The following is a 24295-nucleotide window of genomic DNA, read 5'->3' on the forward strand; positions in this document are numbered from 1 at the left end:
TTTCACCTCTTAAAGCTTTCGTGAGGTTGCCATGACCTAATGTATATAAACAACCAAGCAGGGCGCCTAGCACACAAAGCAAACTCAGTAAGTGGGAGCAATTTTGTTCTAATCTTTACCAAGAGAATGTGATTTTACTTCCAGTGATTATAAAAGCAAAAATGAAAAAAGAAATCATGTAAAAGCTTACAGAAGAGAAAAGATTAACAAAAACCTACATCATTGATATTATACTTTTTCAGATTACTGAAGATTTTTTTCCACAGGCATTGGGGCTCATTCTGACAGTGGAGAAGAAGGGTCAGTGAAAAACTGATGACAATCTGTTGGGTTGATGTATTTGGAATTTGTATGGCCAATAGTAAAAATTTGTAGGTTTTCGTGTGTTTGCACGCTCTGCACTCATCCAAATCCCTAAGATTCTGCTCAGTTCTTTCTTGACATACTGTCAATCTTTCAATTCTCCTATCTAAATTCACTTCCCTATCCATCCCCATTTTCATTTACTTTATCCTAAGTCTACCTGGAACAAAAATCTTTATCCATGGGTTCCGGCACTTTTTCCATCCTAGAGAAACCAAGTTCTCGTTCCTGTAAGCCAAGTGCTCGGGTTCCATCTCTCCAGTAATTCATAGAACATGTGAAAGAAACAGCAGTCTCTAGAAGTTGTTATGCTTCTGTACTTTCGTACATATTAATCTCCCTATTGATTAATGAAGGGTTGGTGAAGAACGTAAGAGAGAAGAAGAGAGCCAGCTATTTCTAGAAGAGATTAGATAGGTCTCTGAACTAAACTGATATGATGTGCCAACCAGGAAAAGAAAGTCAAAGCCAGTGAATGTCTTTGTTGTGCAAAATAAAAATAGCATGACTAAACAATCTCTCTACTGAAATAAAGGGAAAATATCATTGGATTGCACTGCAAATGCCTGCAAATTCACATCTAAAACATATGTTAAAAAATAAAATATATGTTCAAATCCAACTTCTGACCGATGAAAAAGATGAAAAGCTCAGAAAAATGAGGGCTTTAAAACGGTGGCGTGTGACTCTGTAGAGATGGCAGAGGTGGGTGGTGAAGGGCACGGACTCTCATTATGCTCCTTCATCTCCACACTTCAATGTCCCATCCTTCAAAAGGGCGGATAAGAGTAGCGCTACCTCATGAGATGGTTAGGTGGGTTAACATGTGTCCCCCACTTGGGACAGCAGCAGGTCTCAGTGAGCACCAGAGCAGTGAAAGCCCATGGGGAAAGCATCCTAAAAAAAGAAGGATGCCTGGTGTGTTTGAGGAACAGCAAGGAGATTCGTGGAACTTAGTGTAGTGAATAAAGTGCAGAGTGATAGATGAGATCGGAGAGATCGCGAGGGCCCTGTGGGTCATTTCCTCAGTGAAATGAGAAATCTGGAATGAACCACTCTGCCTGCCGAGCTGGGATGAGACTGTACGAGGGGGTGAGGTGGAATAAGGCCACCTTGGGAGGCTATCGTCATTGGAGGCAAGAGATAATGGAAGTGGTGAGAGGTGGTCAGATTCTAGATACATTTGGAAAGTGGAGCCTACAGGACTGGCTGATGGTTTGGGTGTGGGGTATGAGATAAAGAGCCCAAGAAAGCAAGGATGGAGTTGCCATCAACGGAGACAGAGTGGCTGTGGGGTAAGGGGCAATTGGGAAGATCAAAGGTTCAGCTGGGATGGGTCAGACATCTAAGGGGACGTGGGTATAAAATAAACTGTTCTTCCAAGTGAACACCATACCGGTTGATTTAATTCATGCTAGCATTCCTCTAACATGATGCAATTATATGTGGCCGCTGAGTTAGGTTTTTGATGTGTATCATCACAGGGTAGCATAGAAGACCCTATGGAAAGACCCTGGCCTTGATGACACGGAGGTTTGAATCCTGCCTCTGGCTCTTATCAGCTCTTCCTCTTAGGCCCATCCGATGAAACTCAGTACACCTTAGGTTCTTCTATGGGGTGTGGGTACTAATACCTTCCTTAACAGGCTTGTTGCAATTTTCAAACACAGGTAACGCATGCAATGTGCCTACTCACGGTAGGCTGATAGGGAAATACTTGTCTATAATTTCTTCAAGGTAGATAGCCAGATCCGTCCACTTTCTAGTCCTGTCTTGTGAACAACCACCAGCATTTGAAAAGGAGGGATAACTGACAACCAACTTTTGTAAGAAACCCTGAACTCAAATTCTTTTTTTTTTTAAATATTTTATGTATTCATTTGACAGACAGAGAGAGAGCACAAGCAGGGGGAGCGGCAGGCAGAGGGAGAAGCAGGCTCCCCGCTGAGCAAGGATGTGGATGATCCCAGGAGCCTGGGATCATGACCCGAGCCGAAGGCAGGCGCTTAACTGACTGAGCCACCCAGGTGCCCCCTGAACTCAAATTCCTGAAACTGGTTCATTTGAGAGGAATCTGCCAGCAATATTGGTGCAAACGTGGGGAACCTGACCCACCTTCGTGCACATTCTTAACATTCCAAGCTTCATGGAAGTGAAAAAAGAGGAATGGGGTTTTATAATGCCCAACCCCAAAGTCCAAGACCAACTCCAAATACAATGAACAATAACAGTATCTACCAGATATTCGAAGCAGTTTATGTTTGGTTTTCTCAACAATTCTCTCTACAACACAGTGAAAATGGATTTCCAGTCTCTCAGTAGGAGATAAAAAGCTTTGTTTATCTCCCGAATGCAAACAAAGATTTAGACAGATTCAGACCTAAAGCCTTTCCATTTTTGCCCACCTCCTTCCCACCCATTTGGACAAATAACTAGGAGAAAGGGCTGTAAGCTGTGTCCTTGGATGGTGTGGGGAGACCAGAGCTAGCAATTTTTTGTTTACCTGAGAGCCAAGAACCACTAGGTCCTTGACCTGCCTCTTTTGATTAGGTCAGAAGCAGAGCACAGTGATGAGGAAATTGCCTTCAGCTTGACCTTTAAGGCCCTGCTGGTGTATTTTGTGTGGACTTTCCTATTGACATTTCTGACTGCCCCTTTTGCAAACTGAAGAAAACAAAACAAAACAAAAAACCTGGGGGTCAAAAGGAAGGAGGAGAACAGGAGGAATCAGCCAATGTAAAATGATGTAAAAAGTACGGTGTGAACTAAGAAGTGCTATAGGGAGGTTGGTTATCACTGAGGAAATGGTCTATAATTACATATTTAAAAATGACCAAGGGGGAGAGAAGCCCACTCTTGTCCTTCTTGCTTCTGCAAACCTCTTGTTTGCAGGGGCCTTTCAGGCCATGTTGTATGTCTGGACTGTAATCGACGCACTTCGTTCACTCACAAACCTGTTGATTTGTTTCCCCATGAATAGAATGACCATTTCTTTTTGACTTCCCCAAAACTTGTAAGCTTTCAGTTCAAGGTCATTCTGTGATCTCAGGAGGGACCTCATGGCTGAAATCTTATCTTGAATTTAATTGACCAGGAAGAGAAAAAACAGGATTAAAATAAACTAGCAGCAGCAGCGGCGGTAGTAATAGTATAATAAGGAGAAGAATTACGCCTATTATTTAAAGCTAGGCACTGGGCACAGTGTTCTCCATTTCATCTTCTCTAAACCTCAAACGAGTCCATAAAACAGAAAGAAACAATTACCCCATGAGAGGATGGGTGAGAAAACTGAGGTTTGGGGAAATTAAGGACATTTCCCAAGGTGAGATAGCTCATGAGTAACAAGAGTGGGGTTAAGCCCAGTTGATGGAAGCCCAAAGCCTCCTATATTTCTACTGTGTCACCCTCTCCTTTACACCTGCAACTTCATAAATCTGCAAATATCCTGTAATTGCAAAATGGAACAGATTCAAGCCTTTAGCAGAAATATTAGAATAGAAAATTTTAATATTTCTCTATGAATTACTGACTTTGCTTGCTTTTCACTATTTCCATTTCTCTTGTATTATTTCTCTCTATATACCTTTCTCTTTAAAACTGTATAGACACACACACATCTGTTTGTGATTTTGTGTCTGAGCCGTGAGTAATATATGGATTTTTTCCCCCGTCAGGTCTCTTTTACTCACATTCTCTACTGAATTCTTTTCCATTTTTTTTCCTTTCCTCTCTCTTTCCGACCAATTGATTTCTCCCTTGTAAGACCAAAATACGAAACTAAAGTATATTCTTATTTATTGCGTTCATCTAAAGGATTTTTTGCTTTCTCTTGTTTTTAAGTGGCTTTTAAAATAACCCTAAATTGACTTACTTTTATATTTTACAGGCCTCAGGCTGCTTTTATGGTCTGTTAATCCTGTTTATAAAGTGTCATCCTTTAGATTGTAGGTTTTTTTTTTTTTTAAGATTTTATTTATTTGTTTGACAGAGATAGAGACAGCCAGCGAGAGAGGGAACACAAGCAGGGGGAGTGGGAGAGGAAGAAGCAGGCTCCTAGCGGAGGAGCCTGATGTGGGGCTTGATCCCACAACGCAGGGATCACGCCCTGAGCCAAAGGCGGACGCTTAACCGCTGTGCCACCCAGGCGCCCCTAGATCGTAGTCTTTGCTAGGCAGGGAAAGCACCTTTGCTGTCTCTATGTTCCACAGCCTAACACAGGGCTTTCAATGAAAGTGTATAAACAAAATAAAATAATTAAGACTTAAAACCCAGTGCCTGCCAGTGTTTTCACAGCAGTTGACAGGTGAGAAGAGATGCGGGTGAGAATTATGGGCCATTTTTCTTAAACTTGATTCTGTCACCAAACTTGGTCACAATTTGAGAGTAGACTCCCCCCACCCCCGCCCCCAGCCTTACAGTTGCAGTGAGGATGGGGCCGGACATGGAGCTGAAACCACTTTCACCTGCAACAGCTGGATCCAGGAGCTGGTCCAAACCTATCCTTCAGAAAGGCGTTAGGGACTCTGGGCAGAGGCGCCAATGGATTCCCTAGTCTCGGCTCTATCCTCCCCCGCCAGGATCCCCCTTCATCTCGGGGGCCTTCTGGTAGGGGATCCCAGAGCGGAGCTGGCCAACCGACAATTGTGCGTGTCACCCGCCACCCTGCTCCACGGCCGCGCGGACCCGGGAGCAACTCCCCCAGCGCACCCCCTCCTCCCCCGTCGCGGCCCGGCCCTCTGGGTAGAGGTTCCCCCGCGCCGCCCCGCTCGGGCCTCTGTGCCCGGTGCCCGGCCCGGCCCCTGGGGAGAGGTTTGCCCCCACTCAGCCCCCTTTGGGCTCCCTGGCCCCTCGGGGACCCCCTTCCGCCTGGCCCTGTGTTAACGGAGCCCACCTTTCCCTCTCCCGGTAACCCAGCTTCAGTTTCCGAATCTAGAAATTAGGGACGATAGTCTCCACCACATTTGCCCAGAACATTGACTGGGCGACCAAAAAAGAGGAGACTGCACGATAACGTTTATTACTAACCCTCCCTCGGGTGGTAAGCACCCACGCTGCCGCTGCGCCGGCCGGGGGGAAGCGCGCGCTCCCCGGCGGATGGGCAGGGCGGCGGCGAGCGGAGGCCCCGGCTCCGCCCTCCCGGCTCCGCCCTCCCTGCGCCGCGGCACCGCCCGCCGCCCCGCACCTCCCTCCGCCCGCGGGTCTGCCCCGCGCTCCGGACCGGCAGCGTCCTGCAGACCCGCGGCGCGCGGCGACATGGCTGGCGGTCACCGCCTCCTGCTGGAGAACGCGCAGCAAGTGGTGATGGTGTGCGCCCGCCGCGAGCGCTTCCTGGCGCGCGACGCGCTGCGCAGCCTGGCGGTGCTGGAGGGCGCCAGCGTCGTGGTGGGCACGTAAGTGGCCGCGCGCTCGGGGCACCGCGCAGCCGACGCCGGCCTGGCCCCCTTTCCCTAACCTGGGCGCTGTGGAGGGAACGGGGTAAAAGCTTCCCCGCATTCAGGCAGCCGCCTCGGGCCTTTTAGGCACCTGTTGCTACCTACCTTGTGTGACAGCTTGGGGGGGTGGTTGTCATTCGGTGAAAAAACGCTCTCAAGCTGACACCCCCCCCCCACGTCTCCTTTACCCCCTATTCCCAGATATTTAAAATCAGCATCTCTGTGGTGGAATTCTGGGACTTTAATTTTTTACAAAACACCCTCCAGCCCAACCCCCTTTGTATACTAAATTTGAGAAGCACGGAAAACGTTCAGATGGTGATGGTTTGGGGTGATAGGAAATTCAGAAAAAGGACATTTTCAGTTTTTTCACGGAACCCTCTGTGCTTTCTGCTAGACGTGAATAAAAGAACAGCCAAAGCTTGGAAGGGCGAACCTGCGGTGGGAGTGGTGTGCTGATGCCGATTTGGAGAGCTCCACCGCACCGCGGTTGGGCAAGATGGTCTCAGCCCTTATCTGAGGCTGCTCAGGATTGTGCAAGGGCCCAGCTTTTAGGGACTTGTGTGTTTTTAATTAACAAAGGGATAAAAACATTCCCAGTGTTACTGTTAAAAATTTGCCAAAAACCAGTTCGCAGTACTGCACAGAGGTAGGAATCCAGGGCTAATTGAGGCCGTACTCTGTAGAGTTCTGAGGCCCTATTATCTTGCTCGGCTGTGCACAATCCTTTCTCACTCCATCATCCAAGATGGCGGCTCCCCCTCGCCTTATGTAGTCTACCTTCCAGACGGGAAAATAGGAAGAGAAAACAATCCTGTTGGTTGGAATTTAGTCACATGGCTGCACCTGGTTGATGGGAAACCCAGAAATGTAGACTTAGTTCTAGATGTTCATGTGTTCAGCTAAAATTTAGGAATCTAGCACTGTGGGGAAAAGGGAACATTGATGTTGGGGAACAACTAGCCATCTCTGTACCTATGATTTGACTTTCTGGCTTCCGTGTGGCTGGAGTCTTTTTTTTTTTTTTTTTTCAAAGACACAGTTGCAGGAAGGAAATACAGTAAATGTTGACTGATACCAAAAGACATGGACAACATATTTTAAATCATTAGTCAACTTTTCCACAGTATTTCTCCGAACTTTAGTAATTATTTCTTGATTTTTCTTCAGGGATGGATTTATAGAAGCCATCGGTCCTGCTGATGCGATCCGAAAATTATTTTCCGAAGAAACGTTCAGAGAAAGAATCGACTGTTCTGGGAAATGCATCTTGCCGGGTATTAGCCTCTTTTTTCAGTAAAGCCCTGCAACCAGTATAAAGAGGAAGAGTGGCAGCTTCTTTTAAATAGGGTCTCGAAATAATATTAAAATATAATAATAGCTACTGTGCATTGAATTTCTACTATTGAATGTCTAGCTGCTTTACAAACATGTTTTCATCTTGAACCCTTCTAACTGCCCTGTAAAGTAAGTATCATTATCTACATGTTACAGATTAGAAAACTCCAGTTTAGGGATGAAATATCTTACCCAAGTTTGCTGGATGGGTAAAGAGTAAGCTGGAAATCAAACCCACTCATTATACCGCTTCTTCGCCCTCACATGCTGAAGAGAAACCGGTTGTGTTATGTTTAGGTTCAAAAGCTGTTGGAAGAACTTTACTAATCTATTTCCTATGGGAGGCAGATAGGGCAATACCAGAATAGATTCTAAATTTACGTGGAGTGTGAAACGAAGAACACATCTCTAGGCTGAAAAGTGAGGGAAAGGGAGAATCCCTAGAGATCTCACTGAAGTTTATTAATCTTAGTATTTGACAACAAAATCAGTTTGTTAACTATCATCTCCCACATTATGTTTTATGGCTTCATGAAATCCTCTGAAAAGAGTTTCACAAATTTTGAGTCCTCTACAAAACACAGAGACTAAGATTTATATGTTTAAAATGTGTCCTATGTGTATCTGATAGAGCTTCTATGTTCTGGCTCTTGGGAGTCAGGAAATAAAGTCAGAGTGAAACCTTACGAAAGTACTAGAAAGCAATCTAAATAGAGATTCCTGATTTTAGCCCAATCAGAACCACTGAGACATTTAATCCACAAGGTATTTAAATATTCTGGAAAGACACACTTTACTTGAGTTATACACAGATAAGCAAACGGTTCACGCGATTGCTTTATAGTTTCTCTTCAATTAAACTACATTTCTTTTTTGAAGAAAGATTCATATTTCTGATTTCATATTCTTCCTTCTCAAAGTTGGGAGAGATTACGTTCTGTTTTCACACCCAGATTATTGCTTGGTGATATAGTCCTTGGTTTTGCTCAACTAATAGATATGACATCCTGTTTCAAAAGCTTGCTTGGTGAGCATGGACTTAGTGGGCAAAAGGAGCTGTATTTCTTTAATGGATATTTTCATCATTGCCAAATCACCCTCTTCCACTAAAGCCTTCTAGACCAGCCATGCAGACTCTTCTTGTTTCCTATCTGTGGGGGGAACCTACAGACAAATTCTTCCTCCTCCACCCTCCTCCAAGATGGCTGACTGTCATCTTGCTTTTCCAAGAGTGGTACGGGATAGTCTGCCTGCTATCTAAGGGCCTTCTATTTCCCAGCTTTAACGATGATTTGATTTATTGATTACAGGTTTGGTGGATGCACACACACATCCAGTATGGGCTGGTGAAAGAGTTCACGAGTTCGCAATGAAGGTAACTGCAGTAAATGTTGACAAATCAAAATATGGCACAAATACAGACAAGTTTTTTTCTAAAGAATTGGTAGGCTCTCAAGGTTTGCAGCATTTTATCTACATTTCTTTTTCATGGATATTTTTACTGCCCTGGACTATGGAAAATAAATTGCAAAAACACTAACTTATAACTGTCCAAATCTTTATACTATGCACATGCCCAGCAATCATTTTAGGTACAACACTTTTCAAAAATTTTGGCTGTAGAATCCTTATGTATATGTATGTATGTAGGTAGGTAGGCATGTATATTTAGAATTCTCCCTTTTAAAAAAAACCTGAGCTGCCTTGGGGCGCCTGGGTGGCTCAGTTGGTTAAACATCTGACTTCGGTTCAGGTCATGATGTCAGGGTCCTGGGGTCCAGCCCCAGGTTGGCTTCAGCACTTGGCGGGGAGTCTGCTTGTCCCTGTCCCTCTCCCTCTGCTCCTCCCCCTACTCATGCTCACGTGCACTCTCTCTCTCTCTCAAATAAATAAAATCTTACCCCCAAAACCCCCAAAAACAAAAACAGAGCTGAGCTGCCTTGCTCACTAGTTTCTCCTCTCTTTCCCTTCCCCTATCTCACCCCTCCACCCCTGGGAACCTTTGAAGGGGTTCCAGGATACAGTTTGAAATTCACCATTCATTGGTTCAAACTTGGAAAAATATATTGCTAATCATAAAAATAAATTAAGTCTTGTATTTTTTTCCCAAAAAAATGAGACTTATTAAGAAACATAAAGTGTAGTTTATGTCACAAGTTATTAGTTAGCCAGGGTCAACCCTCAAATCCATGGTTGGAGCCATTTTCACATTGTTTCTTTCTAATAGATTTTATTTTTTAGAGCGGTTTTAGGTTCATGGCCAAATTGAGTGGGAGGTACAAAGACTTAGCTGGTACGCACTGGGGCCAACTGGGTTGTTAAAATACGGAGATGCTTCTGGGCTGGTTGGTAAACTGCTGCTGCTGCTGAGACTCTTAAGTGCTCCCCACCACCTCTCCCATTTCTGCCATCCCAGTCCTTCCTGGCAGAGTAGGGACTTCATGGCCATGGACCCCAGCATCCTTTCTGAGCTACTGGTGTCCCTGACACGTCAATTTTTAGTCATTTTGAATATCACTCTGGATGGAGGTTCTGTGGGCCTGCCGGCAACCTCCCCCAGTGCCCAGCCTAAGGGTGAGCCCTGTGTTCAGTTGGCAGGAGCCACGTACATGGATATTCACCAGGCCGGAGGAGGGATCAACTTCACTGTGGAGCACACGCGCCAAGCCTCAGAGGAGGAGCTGTTCTGCTCCTTGCAGGAGCGGCTGCAGTGCATGATGAGGGCGGGGACCACGCTGGTGGAGTGCAAGAGCGGATATGGCCTCAACCTGGAGACCGAGCTCAAGATGCTGCGCGTGATTGAGCGCGCTAGGCAGCAGCTGCCCATAGGCATCTCGGCCACCTACTGCGGGGCTCACTCCGTGCCAAAGTAACCTCAGTTTGTGGGTTTGACTTGGGGCATTGATGGAGCATTGAAAACAAAGAAGGAAGGGGTCAGGTGGTACCTAAGCGGGAGGCATGCGTTCTCCTGCGGGGTGGGGAGGGTGGAGGGGGTGGAGCTGCTTCCGTGCTTTAGTTCTTGCAGAGAGTTCAGTAGAAGCTGTTAGAAAGGTGTTCTGATTCTAATAGTCATCTCGCAAGGGTGGGGTTTTTTTTTTAAAGATTTTATTTATTTATTTGAGAGAGAGAGAGAGAGAGAGCATGAGGGGGGAGGGGCAGAGGGAGAGGGAGAAGCAGGCTCCCCGCTGAGCAGGGAGCTGGATGTGGGGCTTGATCCCAGAATCCTGGTATCATGACCTGAGCGGAAGGCAGGTGCTTATCCGACTGTGCCACCCAGGTGTCCCTCGCAAGGGTGGTTTTAGGAAGGTGATCCCCACCGGACCCATCAGTTTGCTAGTCCCTTAATGATGAAGGGGGAAGAGAAGATGTTCAAAATTCTTTCGGTTAACTGAAAACAATGCTCCCTACTAGATCCTTTAAAATGACAGATATTACTTTACATAGTTGCCCATGACCACATAACCTCACTTTAGAGATTAAAAGTAACACACTGTCGGAGATAGATCAAATCAATAAGATGACTGAGAATAGCTTTTATTTTCATTCATCTGTTTGTTTAGCAGCAAACACGTTTGTTTTCTTGTTTAAATTTTTTTTAGCTTTCCTTTTATCTAAAAAGTTTCTCCTATATGGCTTTCTTATAGAGAATTCTGTCCCTTTCTGCATCTGCATCTTATCTGTCCTGGAACTTCTAGAGCCAAATGCCCACAGTTTCAGAACTAAAAGGTCCAAAAGAAATCCAGGACTTCGGGGCGCGTAGGTGGCTCAGTAGGCTATGCGGCTGCTGCCTTCAGCTCAGGTCATGATCCAGCATCCTGGGATCGAGCCCCTAATCCTTCTCCCTGCTCAGCGGGGAATCTGTTTCTCCCTCCCCCTGCTCTTGTTATCTCTCTCTCTCAAATAAATAAAATCTTAAAAAAAAAAATCCAGGACTTGAAAATTAACAGGGAGAAGTCTTAGTGCAGTTTTGAGTTTTGATAACTTAGATACGTAAGTGCTGCAGGCTTACAGAAATTATTTGAAAGTTTCATAACATATACTTTTTACATTTATTTAGTGTTGTGCAATTTGAAAAATAAGTTTAATGTTAATTTTTTATTTATCATTTTCAATCAGAGAAAAGAAAAAATTAATATTAAATTTATTTTTAAAAATTCACACAATTAAGTAGAAAAGAAACATAAATACCTAATATTTCCAATGATGCTTTTGTACATTTTTAGCATTTTTACTTCTGAATTTATTAAAGCTTAAAACTGCACTAAGACTTTTGGGACATTGGTCTATAGAAAACATTTCTTTTTTCTTTCACATGGAACATAAGGTGGGTGATAGGCAGTGTAAGGTGATAGAGAGTCTTAGGCTTTGGAGCCACACCAGACCTGGGTTTGAGTCCAGCTTTGCTACTTTCCCACCGCGTGATTTTAAGGGCATCACTTAACTTCTTTGTACATCTGTAAAACAGCTAAATAACACACAATTCAGATGATTGTCTTGAGAATTAGGAACAATATATGTGAGTGCCTGTTTCCTCACGGTTCACCTCTGTCTTCCCACGAAAATGGTTTTTGCTGAGCGAGAGACTTCCATGTGCCAAATACAGGACTGAAGTTTTACAGAAATTTTCTCCATCTGCCAATGAGTCTCCGAGGTCTGTGTCGTGATCCCCAACGACACAGTCTGCAGCTCAGAGTATGCCAAATGATGGCTACGTGACATGTCCAAAGTTACATAGCCAGCAAGTAGTAGAGCTCTGTGTCTATCTGACTTCAAAAGCCCAGCCCTTTCTGACATATAACTACCCCAGAATCTTAGAGAGAATTTCAGGGCCTCCCACAATCGTATTTCCTCATGGTTCCAAATGGTGAGACAAGATGCCTTAGGCAGATGCTTCCAGAAACAGTGTGGAAGAAGAAAAAGGCAGAGTGATCACCAGGGCCCAGCTAAGGGGCATACAGTTGGGTTGTTAGAGAAGCATTCAGGATGCCCTCCAAGTGTCCTTTGCAAGTAGATTCAATTTTTCACCCTGGTTGCCCTGCTGGCATTCTCAAGGGCAACATGGCTGAGCCAGAAATGGATGAGCCCTTTGAGTCTCTGTGTTCAGGGTCAGTGCAGACAGAAGTCTCGTTAACATCTCTGCTGTGTCCTCATGTTAAGACTCTTGAGTTATCGCTTTGATTATTTCTCTACCTTTTTGAGGCTTGAGGTCATTTGCCCATAGTTAGATTCTTTGAGTGCCAGAAAACCCTTTCTTTAAATAAAAAAAAAAAAAAAATTCCCCATGTAATCTCATTTTCTTCTGCCAGAGGAAAGACTGCTCCAGAGGCTGCTGATGAAATCATCAATAGCCACCTCCCGAAGCTGAAGGAGCTTGGCCAAAGTGGGGTAATCCACGTGGACAATATAGATGTGTTCTGTGAGAAGGGCGTCTTTGATCTCGACTCCACCAGAAGGATTCTGCAAAGCGGCAAAGCGATGAGCTTGCAGATTAACTTCCATGGGGATGAGCTGCACCCGATGAAGGCTGCCGAGGTGTGGTTGACCTTTTGCTTTTCCTTCGTCAGCATTCGTGCTACAGAAAACTAAATTAGTTTGTTCAGAGGTGGGAGTAGCCTTCTGAAAAGGCAGAGAATGGGGGAAATTGGTTTGAACAATGTGTGGATTGGTCTGGTTGAGCCTTGGAATCCCTGACCTCTGTTAGAAATTTACTTTTTTGCTGGCCATTTACTTTTACGGTCACTGGCTGGAGGTATTAGTAGAAAAAGCAGTACTTCTGTGGCCTTGTGTAGCAAACCCATACCATACTCTGGTTGGCGCACAGGCCACGCTGGCAGAGTCGAGTCATTTCACATGTAGCTGCCGGGGCCTTCCTGCGGCAGCACGCAGGTGAACGTTGCTAGAGCAGCTGATCCTGATCTGTATGTCTTGCTCAGATTCATTTATTCACGCTTTCAACGAATATCTGAGTGTCTGTGATGTGCCAGGCTCTGAGAATTCAGCAGTGAATAAGACAGACACAGTCCCCGCAGTCGTGAGTCTAGATGTCTCTCTAAGCCCTGGAGCGGAATAAACAACTGCCCTGGGGCATAAACACAGATGTGGACACTCCATACATGTCTCCACCCCAGCACGTCCAATGTGATCTCAAGATCACTTCCAAATCTGCTCCTGTGTCCTGCCCAGTGAATAACCCCATATCTATGTGTTGCCTAAGCAAAACACGTGGTCGTCACTGTGTCTCCTCTCCCTTTCCCCTGTCACGTTTCGGCCAACCAGCAAGGCCTCCAGGTTTGCCTCCTGAATATGTCTAGGTCCACTTCTGTTCCCCACACCACCTAGTTCAGACCACCATCAGCTGTTCTCATCTGGACTCTTGCCACAGCTCTTCTCCTCGTGCCCAGGCTTGCCCGCGCTTTAATCCATTCCTTTAATCCCTGCCCTCAGTGCATCTTCTCTTCTCTCTGTTGCTGGAAAGCACCGAAAGGCTCACCCATGCTGGCAGGACAAAAGCAAAACTGCGCAGCCGGAGGCTTACCTGGATCCAGCTCCCGCTTGCCTCCCATCTTCCTCTTTCTCTCCTTCCCCTTTCACTTCCCCTGCCCTCTTTACCATGAGCCAGCCACCATAGGGTGAGGACACCGAATACCCCACGCCTCTGGACATGCTTTCTCCCACCTGAACACCCCTGGCTAGCTCTAACTCCCCTCCGTGTTTCCCCTCAGCTACCACTTCTCTGGCAGCCTTCCCAAACCTCTCCGAGAATGAGTTACAGTCCCTCCCTGTGCCTGTCCCACCGTGTTCACATTGCCTCCGTGATCCCTCCTGGACAGTAAACGGGCTGGGGACTGTCCCCGTGCCTTCACAGCCCTCTCCCTGGAGGTTCGCACAATGCCTGGCAGACAGGTGGCCTTTAGTGAGTAAATATTTGTGGAATGTTTGTTGAATGAATGTGAACTAGGTGTTCAACAAGATATGTTTGGTTGTAGAGAGTGAACTGGTGAATTAAACAGACGTCAATACCCGGGATGAGCAAATCGAGTTTGGGAAAGTGAAGGTGATTTCAAGGTTAGAAGGAAGCTCCTCTTGGGGAGCGGAGTCTGTCTCTGGGACATCCGACTCCCCAGAGCACCAAACCAGAATGCTCTCAGACCCGAGCTTGCTGCTGACGAGGGGCCAGCTCCCTCCTGCCCTGCTGTGGGTATTGCTGCCTCCCTGGGTCGCAGTGTAATGTCAAAAATGAGTCTACTTTCCCTTTCCTTGGAATGCTTAACATATCACCTTTCAGCCTGGGGCACTGTGTGCGTGTGTGTGTGTGTGTGTGTGTGTGTTTGTATGTGTAAATGTGTCAAGCTGAGAAGAAACCCACTTTAATGCCATGTTCTCATTATCATCATAGCATTACCTCCTCCTGGTTTTCTTCTAACAGTCAAGGCAGACTTTTCATCTGGAGAGAAATCAAGCTCAAGTAGATATTCTCAAATTATAGGTATAATGTCACATTTTTTCAAGTTTGTTTTCTTAACTGATCTGTTTCACCGAGGGCAGTGGCACTGCAACATACCTTATTGTGTTTTTAATGATGCGATAAGAATCAGACTCTATGGCCAATATCACTCTGCCTGAAAGCTATCAGTAAGCACTTGGACTTAAGGGTAGTGTTTGAAGTAGCACACTAGCTAATTCTCAAATGAATGTCCGTCACAAACCTTTACCCATCTGGGGGCTTGTGCTTGTCAGAGGCAGCTGCCAAGACATTTTAGTAACAGAGTGCTGTTTATTTTTGCAGGGAAAACAATGTTCTGGCCCCTTATTGATTGTTGTTGCTGTTGGTGAAATCTTTCTCTCTCTGCCCATTCTGCTTAGCTCGGGGCTGAGCTGGGAGCCCAGGCGATCAGTCACCTGGAAGAAGCGAGCGATGAGGGCATCGCTGCCATGGCAACGGCCAGGTGTGCGGCCATCCTTCTGCCCACCACGGCCTACATGCTGAGGTGAGCTGCCAGGGCGCCTAAATCTTATTTCATGGCTCTTCCACATTCCTTAAAAATGAAGATCAGGAAAACTGAGCTCCTGGAAGATGCCAGTTCTGAAGTGAGGTACGGAAATGGGGTATTCTGAGGAAAGTGCTTAGACCCAAATGACCGATAAGTGGAGGAATTATTGGGAAGAGTGGAGCTTTCTCTTTCCTTTTTTCCCCTCATTTTTGGAATTTTCCAATTAAAAAATCAATAATCATTACTTTTAAAACTACGGAATAATGAAATAGGCTTTCTACTTTAAAAAACATGCATCAGATGTTAGAGATATCGGATAGTGTTCAGAATCCGAGGGAGCTGTTTTCTAGGAGGATGCATGTGTATACCGCAGTCCTCATAAATCCCCAGGGCTGGGAGGAAAGAGGAGACGTCTAAGTATATTTTGTGAAATCTCCCCAGGAAATTTGCTGTTTGCCCTCTGTGGATTGAATACACCCAGTCCATAGCCCATCTTTATGACTGCGGTTTCAGACATCGAACAGTGTCTGGAGGCAGTTTTGGTTGTCACCACTAGGGGGTGCTACTGGCATCTAGTAGGTAAAGGCTAGAGCTGCTAAACATCCCACAGCCCACAGAACCAGCTCCCACCACAAACTATTATCCTGCCTAAGAATTACCGAGCTATAGGGGCGCCTGGGTGGCACAGTGGTTAAGCGTCTGCCTTCGGCTCAGGGCGTGATCCTGGTGTTATGGGATCGAGCCCCACATCAGGCTCCTCCACTATGAGCCTGCTTCTTCCTCTCCCACTCCCCCTGCTCTGTTCCCTCTCTCGCTGGCTGTCTCTATCTCTGTTAAATAAATAAATAAAATCTTAAAAAAAAAAAAAAAAAGAATTACCCAGCTACAATTATGAGCTGTGCCAAGGTTGAGACATGCTGCCTTAGGAATTGAAAAGCCAGCCTTCGAGTAACTATTATATTTATTTTTTTATTTTTTTAGAGAGAGAGGGAGTGAGGGTGCTCCCACCTGCATGTGAGCTAGGGGCAGAGGTAGAGGGAGAAGGAGAGAGAGAATCTAAAGATTCTTCACACCCAGTGCGGAGCCTGACAGGGCGCTCAATCTCACCACTATGAGATCATGACCTGAGCCCAAATCAAGAGTGGACGCCTAACTGACAGCCACCTAGGCGCCCTTCGAGTAAATTTTATAAGAGAGAAGAGAGGAATATTGCAGTACTTTTCTCAAATATATTATGATATTATACACATATGGGTAATATCATACATTTCTCTTATTACTACTGTTCTCGTAAAGAGTAGACATAATGTAGATTGCAACCAGGAAATAGCAATCAATAACCATTCTTGGTATCTTGGCATTTCCAGCAAGTCTCAGTCATCATCAGTCAAAGTCATCAATCAATACTTAATCTGGTTAATTTCCCACCACCCAAGGAATAATGTTTGACCAAAAAAGGGTTCCTTTACCTCCCCTTGAATCTCTTAAAGATGGAGCAAAAGTCTGGGACTTGCACTGTGAGGGGCAGCTCAGCAATAAAGGTCTGAACTTTGCCCCTACACCAGAGGCAGTTGCCATCTCTGTTCCCCACAGGATGGCTTGACCATACAGTTTGGACGACAGGAAACATCACAGAGAAGGCCGCACTTTTCTCTCTAGCTTCTCTGTTCTGGTATTTTTCCGATCTCTCCAATAGGAGCAACCTGCAGGATTCCCTCCCGGGCCTGAATTCTCTTGACTCTCATTTCCAGAGTAACAGTGGCCTTATGCCACTTCCTTTAATCATTATTGTATGCATCTTTGTGTATAGTCTAAATTTCTTCAGGATACGTTCACCTCAGTTTTTCTGGAACTCCCTTGATATTTCTACAGCCTCATTCTTTTTTTTTTTTCACCTTAAATATTTCTGGAAGGGGCGATGAGGCCATCAGAATGAACTGTGGATGGGGGGCACCTGGGTGGCTTAGTTGGTTAAGTGTCCCTTCAACTCAGGTCATGATCTCAGGGTCCTGGGATTGAGCCCCAAGATGGGCTCCTTGCTCAGCGGGGAGCCTGCTTCTCCCTCTCTTCCCCTCTTGTGCTCTTTCTCAAATAAATAAAGAAAATCTTAAAAAAAAAAAAAAAAAGAATGACCTGTGGGGAGATTTTAAGTTCTACCTTTCCTCATTCTTATCGCTGCTTCACCCACCTCGTCTCATACATTATCCTGGTTGAGGAACGTTATCTTAGGTAGTCCTGCAAATTGTCAGTCATAGACTGTGAATGTTTCAAGGGCCTCAATCTTGAACTATAAGCCTGTAGACTTCCAGACAGCAGTTCCAGACAACTGCTTTCATCTATCCCCCTCCCCCCAACACAGTGAGCCTTGAATAAACACTAGCATAGTTTCTGACAGCTCAAGGCTGTCTGCCTAGGATGACCCAGGCCCTCTTAAAATGCCTGCCTGAGAAAGCTCGGCCTGCCAGTGGAATTTACTGTCTGTTCCAGCAAAATCAGCTCATTGGCAGATAGGCCCCTGGACTTCCTCTTAGAGCAGTTACTTTACAAAGCTTGCAATTATAAATCCTTTCTCTGCTCCTTTGAGATATAAATCTCCTACCACCCAGGATTGTCTTCTCAAGGACCCGCCCCTTTTTCCTCCCAACTTCCTCTTTCTTTCTTTAAAACGCCCAGTTACCACTGCACAAATGAAAATTGAGTCCAGGCCACACTGGAGCCTTTTCCCTTTTGCAGTAGTTATTACTGAATACAGTCTGCCTTCACCCCTTTAGCTAGTGTTTGGCTCTGTTGATCCCTGACATGACTTTTGAATCACGTCCTAAAGAATAATATTTCGCCAAGGAGATCAAGGAGACACACAACCCAGGAAGAAGCACAGACATTTTACATGTTAGATTCTTGGGGCTTCAAGATTTTAAAGGGCCTACCAAAAATGTTTGAGGCCCCTCCCCACCCCCAAGGAGGGGGAGAGATATGAGTAAAAAAAATTGCAAAATGGAAGTGAATAAAAATAACATTATTTTAACCTCATTGTTTATATTTAGGAGTGAAAAAAAGTGTGTTACATTTGAAAAAAAATTTAAGTTATATTTTTCTTCCTTAGCAAGAATCTCTGAAAATATATAAAGATTGACAAAAAAAAAACCACTCCCAAATTAAAGAAATTAGTCATTTCAAAAGCAGAGATAAAAATTGGGCGTCCTGGGGTTCCACCTGACTTCACCACTCGTCACTTAACCTTGAGTGTCTGTGTTTTCTTCCAGAACACAGAGGGGTTGGATATCTTGGGTCGGCCTCCATTCCAACCGTCTAGTCTGCAGAAGCTCTACCTCCAGAGACTGACATCCTCCTTTCTTTCTCCACCTCCTCTTAGACTGAGGCAGCCCCGTGCCAGGAAGATGGTGGACGAAGGGGTAATTGTTGCTCTGGGCAGCGATTTCAACCCAAACGCATATTGCTTTTCAATGGTAATTATTTTTAATGTGCCTTTCCGAGCCGAGAATCAGTCTTCCACCACGTGTACAAATAATTTAAAAATAGTTCACTAATTGTTAAAATGTACCAAAGATCTAAGGAACAGTCTTCCCATGAAACAGGGAAAAAAGTGTAGACAGCAGGGTCTTTGGATATTTCTGTGCCACATGAATGCCTCTAGGCATAGAGAGAGGACAGAAAGTTCTATCTGCATAATTTTTTTAAAAAGATTTTATTTATTTATTTATTTGACAGAGAGGCAACGAGAGAGGGAACACAAGCAGGGGGAGTGGGAGAGAGACAAGCAGGCTTCCCGCTGAGCAGGGAGCCCCGATGCAGGGCTCAGACCCAGAACCCTGGAATCATGACCTGAGCCAAAGGCAGACACTTAACAACTGAGCCACCCAGGCGCCCCTGCATAATTTTTTGATTCAGCCTTGGGCGTTGTGGTTTGACAATACCTTCCTCCCGTCTCGGAGGATAGCACAGGCTCAAAGAAGCTTTAGTAAGTAAATGTGGAGGTGGGCTTTCATCTTACATAGTCAGTGGTCTTGAGAAGTTGTAAATAAATACTCAATACCTGGGGCGGGGGGAGGTAATCTCTCTAATAAAGGAATCTTTCCCAAAGTATAAGAATCCTTACATGTAAAATAAAGTGTTCTCATACCAGTTTAGCCAGTTCCTCCCAGACATTTACTTTCCATTATTGGTTGTGCCGTGTTGACCAATGTCCTAGGTAGCAGTTACTATTTCGTTCCTTTCCTCTAATATGGTTCTTTCCTGCCTTAGCCCATGGTCATGCACCTGGCCTGTGTGAACATGAGAATGTCCATGCCCGAAGCCTTGGCAGCTGCCACCATCAACGCAGCTTATGCCCTGGGAAAATCTCACACACATGGATCTCTGGAAGTTGGCAAACAGGGAGATCTCATTATCATCAATTCGTCCAGGCGAGTGTTCTCCCAACAGAGCTATTTTATCTTGTGCCCCTTGTAGTATGTAGACTGGGTTTAAATGGCTTTTCTGCTCAATATTAGCATCTGGCTCTGTGTAGACTCAGGAGCTTCCCAATCTCCTTAATCATCACCCCTTGATGACCAGCAAGTCTCCCTACAGGTCCTAAACTATACAGGGTAGACCAGCTTGTCCAGTCTCTTCATCTGTCTTCCATCTGTCATAGTTCTCCAGGTTTTTGTTCTGTTTACCCGGACCTTGGACTTGTGCCCCATGGCTTGTGTTCTTGTTTTTCTACTGGAGTTCTGACCTACAGCTTGTGCTGGGCCACGCATGTCCCAACTCTGGCTCGTCACCCTGCGTCTGATTCATTACCTCTCTGACTTCTCCCTCCTACCAGATCCCAAAAGTCTTGCTTCCGTTTTCCTGCTCCTGGGTTCACCCACAGTCTACTGCCAACTGGGCCCCTGATGTAACAATTTGAGTCTTATTTTTCTAAATCTGAAAGTCGTAAATCCTTGACCCTAGCAAGATGTTGCATTCCTTGGTCCTCAAGTTCTGCTGAAGAAAGCGACTCTGTAATTCTACTCTTCACTCTCTCTATTGAAAATAATGCTGATGTCACCGTTTCTATATCACTTAATCAGATCAAATATTTTAAGGTCAAATACTTCAGTAATGCCATTAAACAATATTTAAGTCATAGGCTAGTTATCATAGTAATCTACTATTTTTTTAAAAGCCTGAATATCAATGACAAGGTATAAAGAAATTTTTATTTATTTTTTTTAAAGAACTTTTTAGAGACTATATTTCTAAATTAGCTTTTATTGACAAAGTAATCGCTTTGACTTGTATGCATTAAAGTATGTTTGATTTCTTTCTAGATGGGAGCATTTGATTTACCAGTTTGGAGGCCATCATGAATTAATTGAATATGTTGTAGCTAAAGGAAAAGTCATCTATAAAAAATGAAAGATCTGAAAGGAAAGAGAAGACCATTCGTCTGTATAAGTCAATGCAGTGCAGTCACAGTTAAAATACCATGGTAATTTACCAGAGGGATGTCACTTAAATAGACCTCAGTGCTTTGTTAATCCACTTGAACAAAACCAAGTCATTAATTTCTTTCAATTTAACATGTGCACCTGGACATATAAACAGGTAAATCAATTGGATCATAATCTCAGAACATTAAATCATTTCACAGAGATTTGTTACAAATATTTTGAAGATGAAAATGGTAGAATATCATCAGAATGCCTTCATGGGGAAAAGCAGATTGGCAGTTAGGTAGACATGGCTTGAAATTCTGATTTTGTTTCTGCTTTTTTTAAGTGTCGGTTTTTAAACTTTACTTAGTGAAAATTAGGGGATGGTGAGAAACCCAAGTGATATGCCCCCAAATAAGCAAATATAGCCTTCTATTATAAGCAGCTCGTTTGTCCTTTCCTCACACAGTTTGCCTTTCTAGAAGCTCTTTGAATGCATGAGTGTCCCTGATGGGGGGTGTCCTTTTATTTCTAATTTCTTCTTGACTCTAACAGAGTAGCACTTCATAGCAGAGTTCAAGACTCGTCATTTTATATGTGGGATAGGGGCCTTCCTAGAATGGATGCATTTGGACCAAATCCGATAATGTAATTTTTAAAAATCATTTTTAAGAGTTTGATTATTCACATTACAAATGTATATCAAAATTTTTGTAGCTTTCAGTAAATATGTGTTGTCACTATTATTGTTGTTTCCAGCCCCAAAAGTAGATCGGTGGTATTACCTATTAACAGCTTTTTAGGAAATGAACAAATTACATAATTACACATAAAGAAATCATGGATGATGATATAAATAGGTGTTTCTAAAGCCACATGAGTTTACTTGAAATCTTTTTAAATGTTTAACCATCCTTATAATCACAATGGCATTATTAAACTTTGTCCTATTTATGAATAAATCGTTTGAGAAGTAGAGATTAACCAAATTATCACCCATTTCATGTTAAAAATGGCTGAATCAATGAGGCTTTACTGTATTCCATTTAAATCAAATCAAAATACTCCTCGTTGGGAGGTTATGGGTAACAGTGCACATCACTGTCACTGTCTAGTAACACGGGGTCATCGGAGCTTTGTCCCTCGTACGCTTGGTCAAGGAGTCTTGAGGGGCTGTGGGAGGTGCATGGTTGCTGTGGGTGATGCCTCCCCTATGACCGAGCACCTATTCAGCAGTAGGCGTTTGGGATGCAGGCGATGAATAAAAAGGCCAAAACTAAATACGAGGTCGGTCCAAACACAGAAGTCTGTCTTTATACATATGGAATAAGGTGAAGTGCATCCTATTCTCCCTCTAGGAGACGTTCACTTTAAACAAATAGCATTAATGTCTTCGTCAAATGAAAGCAGAAGAGGATACCCACCCAGAACTGCCTGAGTCCTCCCAGGCCAGTGCCCTGTAAGCCCTTGCAACTTGGGAACTTGGTAGAAACGAGAACGTCGGCCCCACCCCAGAAGTGCTGAAGCAGAATGTGTCTTCACCAGCTGCCAGATTGTTAGTACACTTGTTAAAGTCTGAGACGTGCTGCAGTCTAGACCCTCGCCACGCCAGCTTTCACACCGTGCCTCAAAACAGAGTTTGCTTTTGCTGTTCCAGGCTTTGCAGCCCTGTTCCCTCTGCCTGGACTGCTGTCCCACTCTTCTCTATGTAGGAAATCAGAGCTGGTCCCTCCCCAACACTACCATGTGCCCATCGTCCATGCTAGCCTTCATGACGCTGTGGTTTAACTGTCTTTCCCTTTAGAATGTAAGTTTATAGAGGGCAGGGCCCTCCTCATGCCCCGGGGAGCTAGTGTGGTGATCAGTAAATTAATTAATGAACAGCTGCACAAACATACTGATCGTCACAGTGAAAATTAATTAAAACACACTAAGTAGGCCAACCCAGGAAGGTAGTGTTAAGGAAAATACTAGTCTTGGGGCTTGAAAAGTGCATACGAATTCCTTAATATAATGCCAAAGGATAATGCTCATGGGGGAGTGAATTGGAAAAGTATAACCAAAGAAACGGTTCCATGGTTGAGTGGAGAGGTGGGCTGCCCTTCTTAGCTTTGGGGGTTGGAAGGATTTTGATGAGAGACAAAGGCTCCAAGATGGAACATTATGAAGTGTTCAGAAAATCGGTGGTGAACCCTCCCAGCTCCTTGGGGAGCCAGGGCTGGGTCAGATTTCACAAGGCTTTGCACATCAGCCTCTCTCGTAGGAACCTCATTCCTCAAGTCAGGAAAAGCCACTGAAAATTTCCGAACAAGTCAGGACGAGGACAAGAGTATTGTAGAAACAATCTGGTTTTAGTGTACACAGTAGGCACTCAAACATGTGTTGTATGGGTGGACTCTGGCAAGATGCCTTGAACCAGTCCTTTGATGGAGAGAGTAGGAGGAATCGGGTGCTAGAAGTCCAGGTGGAAAGTTCTCACAGTGGGCAATGAGTGAGATGTGAAAACCCCTACTCTGTGCTCCCCATTGGGCTAGATCAATGTTACTTTTCTCAACCTTTTGAAGTTATCAGGCCACCCCCCTCCAACCAGAAGAAAACTTAAATTTCTCCTTAAGGAATAAGATTTTCTCAGATAGGGTTGAGCTTTGGAAGACCACAAACCATCATAATATGCAAGTTCTGCATCCCAAGAACCAATTTTGCCTCACTGTGTGCAATATCACCCCCACTGAATTGAGGGTGCACACGCCAGATGCCATGGGAGAAAGACGAGGCAACATGGCCTGCTGGGAGAAACACACATCTGGGGCTTGACATCTGGCCTTTGATTTCTTCTTGAACTCTGTATTTGTAGAGATTAGATTCCCTCCATCTCTGAAATTCTGGTGCTAGAAGAGGTCCTGCCTTCGGGGAATTTACAATCTAATTAGGGAGGTAAGACTGACATTCAAGAGTAGAGTCAAAGCCAGGGTGTATTAAGAGTGGGTTCTCCTAAAAGGAACTCTGGTGAAACACAGTACTTTTAAAATGTAAATTGGTTTTGCCAGATATCCCCCCAAGCAGGAGCATCTTGGTCTTTACTACAGTAAGCAGTGGGATAAAGTCAATACCAGCCCCTTAGAGAGATTTTTATCTGCTGGAAAGTTATTAGTGTTTCTACTGCAGCTACTACAGGCGCCAGGAACCCGGCACCCGGAGTGTAGAAACCACCAATGAGCCACAGCAACCCGTCCTGGCTCCCCCCCATCCCGAGTGAGGTGCCCTGTGCTGGCAGAGTTTTCTTTCCCCTACTGTACCGTTAGCATGAGTTCTCGTGCTCTCAGTGATCTGGCCTCTACTTACTTCCCAACCTTCCCAATCTTCCTGTTTGCACACTGCTATTCTTTGTTTGATCCTCTGGCCCCGCTGCCTACCCAGGCTATAAGCTGTGAGGGCAAAGACCAGGGCCATCTTGGTCACCATTTATTTAATGATAGAAATGGACAGAGAATTGGTTTCCTGGCATAGATGTCTTCTGACACTGACGTTTAGCTTACATTTCTCCTTTTTCCTCTCTTCTCTCTCTGACTGCCATCACTCGAAACCCAGCTTAGTCACCTCTTCCAGGAAGCCTCCCTGATGATCCAAAGGTGCTGTGGTTATATGGTACTTTCATCTGGGACACATGCTTGGCACAGTAATGGCCATTTCACGTTCCCGACTCGATGGCAAGTCTTTGAATGCAGGACTACGTGTGCTGTTGAGGTACCAC

The 24295-nt window shown here is 44.7% G+C and overlaps 1 protein-coding gene across 2 annotated transcripts; it reads left to right on the top strand.

Moving 5' to 3' along the window:
- Nucleotides 1–5559: 5559 nt before the first annotated feature.
- Nucleotides 5560–20985, top strand: AMDHD1 (amidohydrolase domain containing 1). Of its 2 annotated transcripts, XM_040637341.1 has the most exons (9): nt 5560–5753; nt 6966–7072; nt 8444–8508; nt 9725–10002; nt 12440–12665; nt 14997–15121; nt 18498–18591; nt 19388–19548; nt 20440–20985. In XM_040637341.1, exons 1-9 carry the CDS (start codon nt 5617–5619, stop codon nt 20525–20527), a joined length of 1281 nt encoding a protein of 426 aa, XP_040493275.1. In that variant the 5' UTR covers nt 5560–5616; the 3' UTR covers nt 20528–20985. The 2 variants fall into 2 exon arrangements, 1 of the variants encoding a protein (XP_040493275.1); XR_005836717.1 differs by lacking the exon at nt 20440–20985 and having other exon boundaries at nt 18388–18591; nt 19388–19443.
- The last annotated feature ends 3310 nt before the right edge of the window (nt 20986–24295 follow it).

This window comes from Ursus maritimus, unplaced genomic scaffold (genome assembly GCF_017311325.1).
Source record: "Ursus maritimus isolate PB19 unplaced genomic scaffold, ASM1731132v1 scaffold_21, whole genome shotgun sequence".
NCBI lineage: Eukaryota > Metazoa > Chordata > Mammalia > Carnivora > Ursidae > Ursus > Ursus maritimus.

Bases quoted from the DNA above. Each gene is read 5' to 3' on its own strand.
- AMDHD1 (XM_040637341.1), top strand. From the start codon at position 5,617: ATGGCTGGCGGTCACCGCCTCCTGCTGGAGAACGCGCAGCAAGTGGTG. The intron at 12,666-14,996 runs GTGTGGTTGACC...CATTCTGCTTAG, and splicing joins ACCCGATGAAGGCTGCCGAG to CTCGGGGCTGAGCTGGGAGC. The intron at 19,549-20,439 runs GCGAGTGTTCTC...ATTTCTTTCTAG, and splicing joins ATTATCATCAATTCGTCCAG to ATGGGAGCATTTGATTTACC.